This window comes from Nothobranchius furzeri, chromosome 2, assembly GCF_043380555.1.
Source record: "Nothobranchius furzeri strain GRZ-AD chromosome 2, NfurGRZ-RIMD1, whole genome shotgun sequence".
NCBI classification, from domain to species: domain Eukaryota; kingdom Metazoa; phylum Chordata; class Actinopteri; order Cyprinodontiformes; family Nothobranchiidae; genus Nothobranchius; species Nothobranchius furzeri.
In genome coordinates this window covers 1,809,201-1,825,071 of record NC_091742.1, presented here as the reverse complement: position 1 = coordinate 1,825,071, position 15,871 = coordinate 1,809,201, and the positions used below count along the sequence as shown (strand labels likewise).

Sequence of the window (15,871 nt, the reverse complement as noted above, 5' to 3'; positions counted from 1 at the left end):
TGTAGCAGTAGATTATAACAGAAATCGAATTCCACTAAAACAAACAAAAACAAAACAACTGCTCGTTTATCTCTGAGTGACTTTCTCTGAGCTTGTCGGTCCTCTGGCAGATGGAGTGTCCGGGGGAGCATTGCTGCTTTGAATTGGCAGATTTAAATATGAGGGCAGAAATAAAAACAAACTGAACAATTCTTTCTTCAGAATGAGGATGAAGGTGGGTTTGTCCATAAAAACACGTCAGCCATGGGGCATCGTGCTTAGTGAGAACACTGATACTTCCTCTTCTTTGTCAGGATGAAGCTGCAGCAAGCATAAAAAAGTTACGTGACATCTCATCTGTTTTTAATCTGCAGAAATCTGTAAATCCTTGGTTTTATTGTGTAAAATGATTTCAAGGTGTGGGGCAGCCGATACGTTAGTGAGGAGGAGGAAAGGACCTTGTGAGTTCATGACAAGACATGAAGAGAAACTCTGATTTGCTGCTTCGTGGCTCAAGACAAACAGCTAAGTCTGATCAAACTAGCTGTTTACAAGTTTGCGACGCTCCAGCAGGGATCTGGAGGTTAATCTATGTCTCAAGAGTTGGCATTAAAAATGTTGAATTAAACCCAAGTTGGTGTTTTGATATCAGAAAATTGTTACGTACATTTCATTCAAAATGAGACAAGAGGAAAGTTTAAGACCTTCACTGTTTTTGTGTTTCAAAGTATATAAAACAAATGTTCACACACAGGGCTGCGCAGTGGTGCAGTGGTTAGAGCTGTTTCCTTGCTGCAAGAAGGTCCTGGGTTCGCTTCCCGGCTTGGGATCTTTCTGCATGGAGTTAGCATGTTCTCCCTGTGCATGCGTGGGTTCTCTCCGGGTATACTCCGGCTTCCTCCCACAGTCCAAAAACGTGTGTGTGTGTGTGTGTGTGTGCACGGTTGTTTGTGCTGTGTGTCTCTGTGTTGCCCTGCGATGGACTGGCTCTCTGTCCAGGGTGTACCCATCGACATATAAATATTGAACAATGGGTTTCCATAGACTCCAATAACACGTTTTGGAAGTTAAATGGGAGGTGGCCACCACCGCCATTTTGACCGTGTCACAGGTTCCGTCAAGCCCAGAAAATTCCATAAAAGGGAAGAGAGGTGGAGCTGAGGGTGGGGCTGTAAGGCTGGGATCAACTGAAGACACCCGGTCGAACTAGCTACAAGCTAACCTGAAGCTAACCCAAAGCTAACGCGGAGGTGGGAGCTAAGCTAACAGAGGTAGCAACCTAGCTACAACCGGAGTTAACTGTGCACAACACCAGAGCTTCTGAGTCAGAGATACGCCGGGCTGACCGCTGGTAAAACCTGGTGGAACACAGAGGTCTCCGAGACCTCCACAAGCCGGCAGCCGCACAGCAGACAGAAGCCGCGATCAGACAGAGATGCACCGAGCTGCGGGGAGGGGAGAAACGGGTGGAAAACATCGGTCTCCCGAGAGCTCCACAAGCCGATAGTGGGAACCCAGCTCCACCAACATGTTATATTTCAACCCATTTTCTAAAGTGCAGCATTATGTTAAATGCACTGCGTTTTACCCTATTACATTTAAACTTCATGGTTAAACAGTACATGTTAAAATCTAAGCTCAGCTCGGCAGTGACCTAAAATACATAAATATAATTTTACTTACAGAAAAAAATGAAGTGGAGACTCCTTGGACGCTCTATTAGTGCAATTAATGCCACAGCAAGTCATTTTGTCCAACAATTGCACAAAAAATATCCAAACAAGAATACACACACACAGAGACTCAAAATCCCGGAACAGTTTCCAAGCCAGACCGAGGCTCTACTGAGGCCTTTCCACAGAGCTAGCTCTGTGGTCACGTGGGTCTGATGCTCATTAATTATACAGAATTTTAGGCTTTTAATACACTTAAAAAGAAGAGTGAGAAAAAAAATTCACCCCCCTCAGAGTTGTCATGAGTGTAAACTAGACAATTTAAACCAAAAACATGTTTTGGTACCAGGCTGTAAACATGTTTATTTCTGCTGTGAAATTGGTATTTTTAACATGGGAGTCAATGAGGATTTGCTCGCTTCTGAAACCAGCCCCTAGCGGATGAGGGTGGAACTGCAATTTATGTCACTTCCAGGATTGCTTCAATTTTTCACCCGCATTGTGGGGGCTTGGGTGTACCCCGCCTGATTGCCCGTTGACCGCTGGAGATAGGCACCCCCCCGCGCACGACCGTACGTGGACGAAGCGGGTTCAGACAAAGAATGGATGAATGGATGTTCACACACACACACACACACACGCACACACGCACCAGTGGCATCTTTTCCTCTCTGTTTGCATATTCGAGCCCCGAGGATTCGGACCGACTGTGACAGCTGAGGAAGAGTTCAAGTTTGGGGCAGAGAGGTCCATGCCACACCCACCACCGTCCAGCAGACCAGATCAGTGTTGAGTTCCAGAACAGGTGCCCTTCAATATTTGACTCATTCACTCAAGCACTTTAGTGGTTTAAATGGCTGATCTGTAATGTGGACTTCCAACCCTGAGACTCCTGCTGCCTACATGCACACGTGCACACACACATGCATACGTGCACACACACTCAGGCTCCACAGAGGACTTTTTACTATCTAGAACATCTGTGGTCCTCCCTGAGAACTCAGAGATGTGTGAGGCATCATATATTTGTGTTATGGCAGCATGTAAATGAGCTAATAATGCAACTGAGTTATTATGCCTCTGGCTGTGTGGGTTCATAATATTATGATAGTGAAAAATATTCAGGCAGCATGAAGCTGCAGTGAAGCGGGCTGAATTCATCCATCTGTGTTGTTTATTCATATGTATTTCATACTTTTGATATGAGAAAAAAAGTTCTTTATGTTCAATCACTTGTTTTACCTCCAACACAATATTTTGCCCATTATTTCTAGATGCTCTTTTGTTGTAAACAAACTTATTATGGTTTTTATCTAGTCCTGATAAAAAAGTGAAATTAAATAAACTTTATTTATAAAAACACCTAAAACAACAAGTCTATAAACAATTGATTAATAAATCTTCTTCTTCTTCTTCTTCTTCTTCTTCTTCTTCTTCTTCTTCTTCTTCTTCTTCTTCTTCTTCTTCTTCTTCTTCTTCTTCTTCTTCTTCTTCTTCTTCTTCTTCTTCTTCTTCTTCTTCTTCCTACATTATTATTATCATCATCACAGAAATCTACCATTATAATTAATAATAAAGTATTTTTTTAAAATCCTCCAAAAGCTGAGTTAAAAACATTTCCTGTCCTAAAAAAACAAACATTTTAATTTTCTTACTTCTAAAATATTTATTTTCATATTTGTGTGACATAATATTCATTTTTTAATTGAGTTACATTTTTAGGAAACTTTTAAGATTTTATCCACTTTTTATTTTATTTTATTTTTACAAAATATAAATTAAACGTTAAATCCAGCAACATTTTAAGGCTACACTGCCCTCCTCTGGTCAGATAGCATAATTACAAAAAGAGGCACACGTAAAAGTGAACTGGAGGACCAACGAGGGAAGAAAAATATGAAGTTAAAAGTGAAAAGTTTGTTTTGGTTATTAGTAAGTTATTTTTAAGTACTTCTACATAAAATTATAAATGTATTAACCTTTTGACCCGTGCTGTGAGTTATTTTAAATGTTTTGTGTAATGAGAGGATTTGCATTAGAAATATAACAACTAAAAGACTCAAACAGCTGCTCCTGGATAACTTTGAGTTGGAAAACGGCGCAAGAACACAAGATTCCTGGAATAAGGAAGTGACTCCACCTGGAAGAGGTGAGGGAGTGGCCACCTGCCACCTCTCCTGCTGCTGACAGTCCGTGTGAGAGACGACCTGCTCGACCTCAACTTCTCTGGAGTTTTAATCAACTTTCTTCTTCACAGACAAGGAGTACGGTCAGAATCAGGTAGGAATCCAGATGTTCTGATGACTCAGTAAGGTCCTGTTCAGGTGAATTATATCAGTTTATAACTCAAACAGGGTTTATGCATCCAGTTATTGGACTTTGGGAGTCCGGATATCTGGTTTACCCATTCCATTCTTATTTGTTTTTTGTGCAGTCAGTGGTTATTCTAACGGGGCGGTGAAACACCGTGTTCTGTTTTCTGAGAACTGTGTTTAGTTGTAAAGCGTGTCTGTGCAGGTGAGGAGCAGCCAGCCACATTCCAGCGCCTCGGGTCACATTGGTGAGCTGTAGACTCTCACAGTCACAAGTCTTTTATTAAAGGGGAACATGAGAGGTCACAGAACAAGCTTGATGATGACTAGTGAATCTGGTCATAACAGCACTGTTGGAACGAAGAACGCCTGACTCCAGATCTGTTTGCTGCTGATCCTGGTGCAGACACGCTGCATGTCCTGACAGATTTACCCTGAACAGCTCTCCCAAGAAAACAGGCCGAAAGCTGGATTTATTCTCCTAAATGCAGGAAGTTGTTGGAATTTAGAATAAAAAAAAACAACCAAAAGCAATTCGAAAAGGGATTCGAGTTGTGATGTATTACTGTCTTTCTGTTTATGTTCATTTCCTTTTTCCTCAAGTGCAGTTTTGTTTTAAAGATGTGTCCCTTCCTTTGTCCCCCTCCGGGAATTCCACCTCCAGCCATCACAAATGTGTTATTCCCAGTCTCTACCCGAAAGCACAGCCTATGTTTCTCCAAGGATCTATTACCTCTACAACTTGTCTGAGTAATAAATAATCCCTCTCATTGTCCCGCTGAAGCCTCCATTGTGGCGACGTGTTGAAAGAGTTGCTTCACGACAATAAAAAGGCTCTCAATGGGAATTATTCGTTAGCATAACAACTCAAGTGCCAGCTAGACAGCGCTGAGGCTGCAATGCTGTGTGCCTGGCATGCGCATAGAAAAAAAAATAGTCAGACTGAGCTGTTTTCTAGACTTTTGTTGTTAATTCAACAAGTTTTTGCTTCAAATTTTAGTTTTCTTTTAAAGGTGTGGAACACTGAAAAAGCATTTTTTATTGATTATAATCGGTCACTCAGAGTTTTTAATGCAGGTTGAGCATGAAAATAGTCTTCTACACCTATCTCCTGCGTTAGCTTCTGAAAATCCAGAGAGATCTACGTCACACTGTCACTTCACAGTCATGGACTCGCCCATCTTGACTCACGATGGGGGAAGGCTGGTGTTGTTGTAGCGTCCAGGAAACAGCATGGAATGTCTCAGCTAGCAGGAGCTAACTGTTAGCATTAGCAACTCAACCACACGGCAGAAGCTCCTCCAGGTTTGTATGGAGATAAAACATCAACGTTGCAGAGCAAACAGTTAGTGGTAGAGTCGTGTGGCTTTTATCCAGTCTGAGGCGAGATGACCAAATATCAGGAACAAGACTCCAAATCCTGCCGTCTGCTGCTCTCTGGCCCAATCCCAGTACTCGAATTGCGCCCTACCGTCTTCTGTGAAGTGCACTTGGAGGGAGTGCGCAGTAAGTGCTGGGATGCTGTTCGTTGTGCTACTTTATTTAAAAACCTTTGTTAACAACTTTCAAACAAACAACCAGACATACGTTTGAAATAAATTTACATTCATTGCTGCTTTGTCTAAAACAATCAGCACATCAACTAATCATCCTAGAACGAGCTATTTTAATTTGAAAATACATATTTTCAAAAAAGGCACTTGAACCTTTTCTCCTGCAGCAATGCATTGTGGGTAATGACCACCTCAGGCAAAGTGCGGATTGAGGGTAGGGACGGGATCAACTTGAGAATCAGGACACCCTACACACTCACACCCCTAGCCATGATTGTGAAACTGAAGGTCTCAAGTGTGGAAGTACAAGTATTACTGCAGCAGACTTGTCCATGCTGATCCAAGCGCTTCTGGGCTTTTTTCCCCTGAGTATGACTTGTAAGGCATTTATTGCTACCGGAGACCACTGCAAAGTACCGATTAAGTGTTCAACGTCTTTAAATTTCTAGTGAAAATAAAAACAGTGTCTGTTGGTGACTGGATCAGTTTGTGACTACATTGCATAAATCCACAGTGCTTTTAAAGCATCTTGACCAGAAACTCCTAATGGGTTTAAAGGTAAGGCGGAGGATGTTTCTGAAAGAAGCTCCCTCTCCATGTTTTGGAAAAAAATGCGTGTGAGAGAGAACGCACAGTAATCCTCGTGCACGTTCTGTTTACAAGTAGCTGCTAGTCTTGCAGCTAACAACTTTTAGCAGTAATCTGAAATTAATTTCTCCAGATAGTATGCAGAACCTTAGCTTACCTGTTGAGCAGAAAACCGGCGACAGAGGTGTCGGTGGGGAACCCAACCTTCGCTTTGCACATGCGCAGGAAGTGAAAACTACCCAGCAACGAGCACGTATGACGACGGCGTTGCGTGAATGGTTGGGCAGAATGATTGACAGTTATGTGGCCCAATGGTTCAGATGATCCTCTGCTAAACCTTTAATAATTCAGGGTTTCATTATTTCAGACTAACAGCTCCTGATTTGTGTACAAAATATACTTTTGAATATATTAAGTCTCCTTGTTTACGTGTGGCTTCTGAGTCTTTATTGTGGGCACATGTCCAGCCTCCATCAGGCGTAAATCTGTGTAAGGTTTTTAAAACGATTTCCTGCTCCTGTCAGGCCTCCCACACCCAGGTTTGGGTGTCCACACTTCACACTCGTCTTCTTCCCCTCTACTTCCTACTCCCTATCTATCTACACGCACTAGTGCACATAAACACACCCACACAATCCTGCTGGGGAATTTGTGGCCTCAAGCTAACAAAACACAAGCTAACAGCAGTCGGAAGGCCCCGAGAGAAAGGAACGCTGCTCCTGACAGTGATCTAACAGCGTGGAGCTTCTGTTCCCTTATTTAAAAGGCCTTCTTCTCATGAGCAGCATTGTCAGGTGGGTTTATATTTCTGCAGGAAGCTTTTAAACCGTAACTCCTTATCTGCTAATGGAACATGGCTTTTATTGATTTCCTTCTGTTCTTGTTCTTGTCTGTTACCTGCAAGAGTTCAGTAAAAGTGTGTCAGCTGCTTTAACAGGTGAACAAAACTACAGCAGACAGTTTAAAGTTTTATGATCCTTTTGTAGTCACCAGCCGTAGTCGCGTTTGTTTAAACCAGGTGGGAGGGCATGCATTTCTCATGAGAAGAGCAAAGAATGCTGGGAAGTCCTTGCTGTAAGAAATAAAAGGTGAAAATCTGAGAAGCTGAGAGGCTCAAGCTCTTCTGAGGAAAGAGATCGTAATATCGTGAAAAATTCACCAGTTATTGATTAAATGTAGACTTTTTCTTTAAATATATTATGTCAGAGAAAAAAAGGATTCTTCGATCACCAGTTTCTGAGAATAATTTTAACATGCATGATGTTTTGTTTAACCCTTTAGGCCTTAGGCCTTTTTTCTTTGGGCCCTGGCGCCTCTCAATTGGGGGCCTTTGGAGTTTCATGTCCCAAGTGTCGGTGATGGTTTGCATTCCCCGAGCTCAGCTACAGTTACAATCAAACCTGTTTAGATTGTAAACAAAGCAATTTTTGGTTTTTGATAAATTAAGATAAAATAATACTTGAACTTTATTTTAGAAGAGCTGCCCTGAGTGAAAGTGCTGACAGGATGGAGGTTGTGAGTTCAAATTCCATTTAGGAAATTTAGTCAATTGTTTTATTTATTCCAGGGGTCCTCAACTAAATTTGTTCAAGCTTTTTTTTCCCCAGCAGACACCAGAGAAGGCCAGATGCTCTTCTAAAATAAAGTTCAATCATCATTGTATCTTAATTTATTACAATTTAAAATGTCCTTGTTTCCCATCTGGGCTGTTTGATTGTGGGTTTAGTTGTGTTTGGAGAATGTGGACAGTTGTAGATGTTTGGGACATGAAACTGTAGAGACCTAGCCTGGCAAGCCAGACTGAATAAATGTATTATTTAGTCTGGCAACGCTCCATTGACGGCTCTCGGTTGTGGGGCGGGTTCTACCGTTGTCATTCAAATGATCTCCGCATTCCACTGGACAATGAATGTGACATACTCACCGCAACAGCTGTCGGTAAATGAGGCGGTCCACAGTTGAAGAAGGAGAAAACACATCATTTTTTCTTCATAAAAAAAGCACTTAAATACATCTATCTGCTCCTGATTCTAATGAAGCCCAAGTTCTAATAGTCCAAAATTGAAAAATTGTAAAAGCCGTTTCAAACGAGCTGTCGCCATCTTGTTTCACTCTTGCATCATCCCACCCACCAGGCATATAGAGTGCCCTGATTGGCCCACAAAGTGGATAAAGTTCTGTGATTTGTTCACTAAGCAGATAGAGCACTATGATTGGTCCACCATTATGGACCAAATCACAGCTCTTTATGTGTTTGAAACCCCTCTAGAGAGCTGTGATCGGCCAGCCAGAATGCTGTTAGGGGCTGCAGAGGTTCCAGTGGAGCGTTCCTAGACTTTTGCAAAGCAAGAATTTGGTCTAGTTCACTAGGCTAGTAGAGACCCCCAATTGGGGGGCATTAGGGTAAACAGGCTAATCATAGAATTTTTAAGCCTAGCAGATCAAGAGTCCAAAATGGTTTAATTTTCTCTTTTGCTGCTTTTTATACAGTCAGTGCAGAAAAAAGTCACACTTTATAAAGTCAATCATGCAAATAAAACATCTTTTATAAGAGTACACATAGAAATAGGTGAGACCCTCAGCCGCAGAGCAGTAAAGAAAGCTTATGATAGCGTTGGTTAGGCACCGATTCTGCTTTTGAGAACCGATACCGATTTGATCTGTTTCTCATTGGTCTTGCACTGTAAAAAAAAAAAAAAAAAAAAAAAAGAGAAGAAATACCAAAAAACGACCCGATGAAAGTAAAATTCTTGATTTTCTAGACAATACCTTCAGCAGTGATGACCTGTTATTTAATATGGATGTTTTATATCCAAAATACCAATGTAACTTAAGTTCTGATAACTAAATTACTTTAGGTAACTAACATGACAAATCTCCTATCACACATGTTAAACTTCAAGCAATATCTGTGCATAATATGACAACATTAATTTAAGTTAGGCCAGTTGTGCCAAACAAACAAAAACATTTCAAAAACTAAACCTCAGATCAGTCATAGTTCGTCATTCTGAGTAGGAGAAGAAGAAACTAAGGAGTTTGCTGTATAGCAAAAGCATGGTGTGTAAAGATTGTGTGATAAAAACAGTAAGAAATCAATACTGATCATTTACAATATTACATTTAAATGAGAAAAGTGTTCATTAATAATGGTAGGCCGATAATAGGGTACATAAAGCAGCACTCAGCCATGGTGAGTTCACAGACTGGGAGGAAAAGTCAGAGTTTTAAACTTTCTGCTGAGTTTACGTTGAATTTTAACTGATCAACGATCAAGCCGATCATGCTTAAAATTGGCCGATTCTGATCTTGAGGTGTTTTTTTTTTTTTTTGGTGAGTCTCTATTCCAGGACATAAACAAAAAAGTGTTACGAGTTATAAAAGACTGATATTGCAGGAAAAAAATGACTAATTATTATTTAAACTGTACTTAAAGTGAAATGTGAAGTATGTTATCATCTCAAAAACGAACTCTCAGCCAAAGCTAGGACTAGCAAAGCCCTTAATCTGTGTGCTAGGCTAAAGAGGTGCTAACTGAACAAAATATTTTCTTAGAAACTTTTTTTTTCAGAACAAAAATTCATCTTTGTGCTGCTTTCTGTCTCCTTATGTAGTAAAATCAAAGCTACAAGCACCAGCTGATTATAGCTTGTGATAAACGCTAATGCTTCTGCAATGCAATTCAAGGATTTGTGTTGTGAAATGTCTGTTACACCTGAATTATACGGGCCCTGATTTTCTTTGGTGAGTTACACACAGTCTTTTTGCATTGCTACATCTCTGCTTGATGCAACTTGCAGGCCCAGAAGTATGGAAAGAATGTAATCTGCAGAAATCAACCATTGTGAATCATCACAGCCACATGGCACAAGATCACAGGGCGATTAGCGTGAAGCGTAGCATGACTGCAGCATTGTAACAGAACAAAGTGTCTGGGGTATTTATAGTCGGGGATGTCATTTTTGCATTTAAAATATGTCAGGGTTTAAGTTTTTAAGTAAGCACAATTCATATACTTCCTTTTAATTCAAGTTTTTTTGTTCAGTTTTCATTAATGAGGAGGATATGGTGACGCCAACCCGACCGTGACGATGTACGAGGTGATGTCCGGTGACACCCTTGCCTGGAAGGTGCCCACTCCAAAACAAAGTAGCCAAGAGGCCAACCCTGAAGGGCAGCTCGTTGGGGAAGGAGGGCCAGTAAAAATCCTCAAAGTGTGCTTCTGCAACAGCAGCCATCTGGGGAAAAACTTTAAACTGGTCAAATGTGACAGCTCTTGGAAAATCCGGGTGAGGACACGGAAATGAAGATGTGATTGAAGCCTTTTGTTGCTTGAGTTACAAATACATAGAAACCTGTAGAATAAAGAATATTTCATTTGATTTTATTAGGCTGCTGGAAATAAAAACAACTTATAACAGTCTGGGATGTCTAGAGGAAAAGATCCCACTTGGAGATCAGTTATTGGAAATCAATTGCTTGATGCACGTTGTTAAAAATACTCAATTTTATTGATAAGATAAATTCCAACCACAAATGTCCATAAATGATTAAAAACCTATAAAATAATCTATACTAAACACTTTCTCTTTTTAACTTCCTCAGGCCGTCATTCATTCCATACTGATCAGCGGCCGTCTGGGACCAAAAGTTGAGTTAACAAAATGCTACGGTCTTATGTTGAAGCACTTAAAGTCAGAAGAACTTCACTGGCTCCATCCAGATCTGACTGTTGGCGAGGTGGAGCAGCGTTATGAGAGACTCCATGTGGAGGCCGAGTGGAGGTACAGATTCGGTATTAGCCCTTTCAGTTCTGATCCATTAAAAGTGGGATTTGTGGACATTTTTGCCACCATGCTAGAAATTCCCTCCATATGTGGCAACCAATAAACTAAATGATAATAAAAAAAATTGTTTTAATCACCTCTGAAAGGTGAAATGTTGAAAAAATGTTATCCAAATCTTGTCGCATGTTAGGAATTATGGCAGAACAGGTACCAACAATAGGTAAAATAAAAAAAAAAGGTAACATGATGTCATTAAGATGGCTTGATAGTATCTGTTGCATCTGGGTGGTGTTATATGGTTTTCTGTGACTCTAGGGAGGAGCCTGAAGATAAGGGGATTAAACCTAAAAACATTTTGTTTTGTTTGTTTTTTAAAATGTGATTAGCTCGAACGTTTTTTTCCAAAAACGCTCATCCCATCTTTAAAAAACTCTGGGAAATTAATTATTTTCAATATTAATTGATTTATAGCCTCATGTCAATAAAACAATTGCACGAGTTTAGAAACCGTTTTGTTAGGAAAATATATAACATCAGTAATAGCTAAATATATTGACACGTCATTGTGCAGTTCTTTGACCTTCCACAAGAAGGACTTGTACAAAGTCAATGAAGCAGAAGTTTGAGGAATGTACTAATCCTGTTAAAAAGAGGTCTAAGAAACATACGAATATATGTAACAAATATGAAAATAATCATGTCTGACATTCAACAGATGATAACCTTCGCTCCAAGAAGATGGCACAACATTAGCATGATGCTAATGATGATATGGCTTGAGTGGGTCATATCCAAATACGGTCAACCAACTGTCAGAACATGTCTCCCACTTCTTTTGATGGTTATTTTTCCCTCTATTATTCATTTAGAAGTATTTTTGTTGCTAAATTTACTTATAAGATTTCCACAGAGTTCTGTTCTTGGCCCAGTTTTTTTGTGTTTTATTTGTTTCTCTTTTTCCATCATTTAGGATATCCCCTGCTTTTCTGATGATATTCAGCTTTTTCTACTTCAGTCGTAGACTCGTTTTCTTACCTGCTGTGTTTAGATCATTTAGCAAACTGGTTTATTTAGCACCTTGGTGGGGTTCGCTTGAACATGTGTAAATGGTAATTGCACTGTGGGTGCCTCCAAAGGTCTCTGTGTGGGTTCAAATGAACTCCTGGGCAGTTTTATTATAATATAAATATAATTCAACAGCAATCCAGTACAACTGCTAGACTACTCTGCACTAATCAGGCAAACATCACCTTGTTGCCAGTTATGCTCGGCATTCTGGGACGAAATACACAAACGTCTATAGCAGACTACATGTGTCGGTTTCAACAAATGCCTCACAAAAACACTAAAAACACTAAAGGGTTAAATAATGATGTCAAACTTGTCATATTTAAGTGTGTAGTTTTTTTCTTCTTACAGGTATGACCTCAGGATTAGATATGTTCCTGTTAATTTCCTGCAGAAATTCAAAAATGACAGATCTACGTTTCTGTACTTTTACCAGCAGGTACATCACATTTTGAAATAACGTGCAGCCATACACACCACTATATGAAATGAGTATGATTTTATTGCAGGTGCGCAGTGACTATGTTCAGTACCATGCGAGTAAAGTCAGTGATGGGATGGCGCTCCAGCTAGGCTGTTTGGAGATCAGGTGAGTCACATACAGGTACTCTATTAGTGGTTTAGGTTAAATGAGTGGCATTTGTGTGAAGATATGTGAGACATCTACATAATTTCTTTTTATTTTGTTTTTTAACAGGAGATTTTATAAAGACATGAATGCAAAAGGCCTTGAAAAGAAATCAAACTTTGAGCTGCTAGAGTGAGCTGTCTCTATTTTATTATATTTTTTACAAATTGTCCTTAAGGTCCATATCTTGTGACCAGTGCATACATCTTCAATCATGTCTAATGGTTTTTGTCTAACCCACATAGAAAAGAAGTGGGTCTAGACCTTTTTTTTCCTTCCCAGCTGTTTGCCAACATAAGGGTAAACGTTTCTTTCATCCATACCTAATGGTGATTTGTCCTACCCATCTGAGTGCAGCACTAGACTGTAACAATGCATTTCTAACCTCTGATCCAGCCTAGACCACTACGGAAGATGATCCAGCAAACATTTCAGCAGTACGCAACACTCAAAGAGGAAGACTGCATTGCAAAGTTTTTTGAGACCCTTCAAGACTTCATCAACTTTGATGAAGAGGTCTTCCCATGTGAACTAGTGGTGAGGCGCTAAAGTTCACCCAAAATGCCTTGGATAATGGTAACGTTACTAAAATGGTTGTTCTACACCAGCAAGGTTGGAGTCTATCAGTGGAGCTGGTGATTGGAGGAAGGGGCATCCGTCAGCGTACTCAGAAGGATTCAGCAGTGAGAAATAAAAATATGGATTTATCCTTTTTATGCCATTCATGCAAAGTTTGGCTTGTTCTTAAACTCACCACTACCTTAAACTTTTGCGCCCTAGGCTGTGTTCATGGCAGACTTTAAACAGATTAAGAAAGTCCAGTGCGTACCTCAGAGCGATGGCAAGGCAGTCCTAAACATCGACATCGAGGGGGCTAGGCAAGTAAGTCCAACACAAAGCAGAGCTTTGTTTGTTCAGAGAATTAGATGCAGCGTGGGTTCTTTTGTATCACACTTTTAATTTCCTCTGTGGTAGCGTCTATCCATCAGCGTTTCCACGGTACCTATGGCAGAGAACATGATGGATCTCATTGATGGATACTGTCGTCTGGAGAATGACACGGAGGACAGTATTATATACAGACCAAACAAAGGTGTGTTACAGTGACTTCTACTGGCATCTCAACAGGTTTACTAAGCCCACATGTCTTCTGCAAGGTGTTTAAGAAAACAATGAAACTTAAGTCAAATTCTCAAATATTAATATTTTCAGATTCAAAGGCTTCACGGGTTTCCCTTCCAGAGATCCCGACAAGGTGAGGATCTATTGGATTATTCAGACAATACATTAAAGCTGTGTTATTTTTACAAAAATGTGAAGGGACTCCTTCCAGACTTGACCCCAGAATGCCTCAGAAGTAGGGATGGGTACCTTTGACATTTTGGCATACAGTACCAATTCTAGGTACCTACAAATCTATACGGTACTTAACGGTACCAATCGTTCTTGTTTTTTATTTGACTATTTTTCTGTCTTGTCCACCTATTATATTCCTGTATCAAACAGTCCTAAAAACTGCTACCTGGCTTCATATACTTTTACCTCATGAGTTACCTTTGAACTGCAGTTCAAAAAGATCTACCGACCGCAAAAATAGCGTAGTGGGCGTTGCACGCCGGCTGCATCACTGAAGTCACCGGAGGACAAAACAGGTGATGCGCTCCGCTCCTTCCAGGGGAGCCCATCATCCTTTCGGGAGAGCTGGGCTCCCTTTAGCTCACCCGTAATTCGAACCTTGCATATAGCACAAGTTGGTCGTATGAGTTGCCGGAACCTAGAAGACGGTTGCCGGAATGGTCCTTTCAAAATAAGACGGTTCTCGGATCTTGTTTCGGCAAAATCGGGCTCAAATTAACCCCTGCTTAAAAAGTACAGCACTCCTAACCCTACTCAGAAGCACTAACTATGCTGCTTTTGGTGTTATTTTCACAAATGGAAAGTAAACGGTCAATATGTGTATCTAAAGCAGTGGTCCTGGTCCTCAGGGCACAGCGTCCTGCATGTTTTCCATGTTGCCCCTTTAAACACCAGTGTTTACCTGCTGCCACACACCTGACTCAAATGAATGAGTGAGTAACAGGTATCTGCAGCCCTTGATGTCCTCCTGAGGAGGTCATGTAAATCAGGTGTGCTGAAGCAGAGACATGGAAAACATGCAGGTCAGTGTGACCTGAGGACAAGGGTTGGGAAACACCGATCTAAAGGCTAATCACCTGAAAAAAGTAAGTAAAGTACATTTTATTTATCTAGCACTTATCACAGACATAGAATCACAAAGTGCTTCACATAGATCAAAACAAAATAAAACAAAGTCATAAAATCATAATGATCTCAAAACGGAATTAGATTAACATAAAAAAATATAAAGTATTGTTTCTTCTCATTCTGCTTTTCTTCTGATGTAGCAAGGACAACAGCACGTCCAGACTCAGTATTGGTGAGCCCAAAATCTTTCAGATCTTTTATTTAACAGCCATCCTACATTAAACATTTCCACCTGACATCACGATACAGAGAAATTCATTCTCAGGCTTCTCTTTTATCCCCAATGTTCAGGTTCTGATATCTACTGTGAAATTCCTGATGAGAGGCCCAAATCAGGTTTGTTATAATGATGATGTCATAAATTTACAAGCAGAATCTCACTCAAAGACTAACAATAACACCATTGTTGCTCTTTAGCTGTGAAGTATGGACTGGATCGAAATGACATCAAATTGGGACAGATTCTTGGTGAAGGCTTCTTTGGGGAAGTCTACAAGGGCGTGTACACGAAAGCTGTAAGATGTAGCTCGTTTGTACAGAACAACAATGTGTCTGCATCTGGTTTATGTTTTTAAATCAGAATTTATTCAAATAGAATGGCAGTACCATTAATGTGGCAGTAAAGACCTGCAAAGACTGTTCACCTGACGTGATGGAGAAATTCATGAGTGAAGCAGGTACCCCCCCCCCCCCCCCCACACACACACACACTAACTGATCCCCAGCGCACCAGTTATACTAAATGTGAAAAACAACAATAACCACGAGCTTAACATTTAATGGCTGGGTTTTTGTTTTCCAGTCATTATGAAGAACCTCGACCATCCTCACATCGTCAAGCTTATTGGAATCATAGAGCAGAATCCAGTGTGGATCGTCATGGAGCTCTATCAGTACGGAGAGGTTTGTGCTGGTGATCTCGTTGGAAAAACTTTATTAACATGATTGGTTCTGTGGTTATTTCTAGTTCCTTGTTGTTGGAGCTTATGCTAAATATTTAAATTACCACCACATCTGA

At 40.5% G+C, this 15,871-nt stretch overlaps 1 protein-coding gene across 1 annotated transcript in view; it reads left to right on the top strand.

Moving 5' to 3' along the window:
- Positions 1-3,957: 3,957 nt before the first annotated feature.
- ptk2bb (protein tyrosine kinase 2 beta, b) overlaps positions 3,958-15,871 on the top strand; it is a 20,892-nt gene continuing 8,978 nt past the window's right edge. The window contains exons 1-17 of the mRNA XM_070542717.1: positions 3,958-6,899; positions 10,151-10,394; positions 10,711-10,889; positions 12,312-12,399; positions 12,470-12,549; positions 12,658-12,720; positions 12,834-12,888; positions 12,985-13,125; positions 13,197-13,271; positions 13,369-13,470; positions 13,564-13,681; positions 13,801-13,843; positions 14,994-15,025; positions 15,145-15,189; positions 15,271-15,368; positions 15,449-15,530; positions 15,656-15,756. Of these exons, the coding sequence (XP_070398818.1) occupies positions 10,197-10,394; positions 10,711-10,889; positions 12,312-12,399; positions 12,470-12,549; positions 12,658-12,720; positions 12,834-12,888; positions 12,985-13,125; positions 13,197-13,271; positions 13,369-13,470; positions 13,564-13,681; positions 13,801-13,843; positions 14,994-15,025; positions 15,145-15,189; positions 15,271-15,368; positions 15,449-15,530; positions 15,656-15,756 (1,500 nt within the window). The 5' untranslated portion in view covers positions 3,958-6,899; positions 10,151-10,196. The remainder of the gene's footprint in view (positions 6,900-10,150; positions 10,395-10,710; positions 10,890-12,311; positions 12,400-12,469; positions 12,550-12,657; positions 12,721-12,833; positions 12,889-12,984; positions 13,126-13,196; positions 13,272-13,368; positions 13,471-13,563; positions 13,682-13,800; positions 13,844-14,993; positions 15,026-15,144; positions 15,190-15,270; positions 15,369-15,448; positions 15,531-15,655; positions 15,757-15,871) is intronic.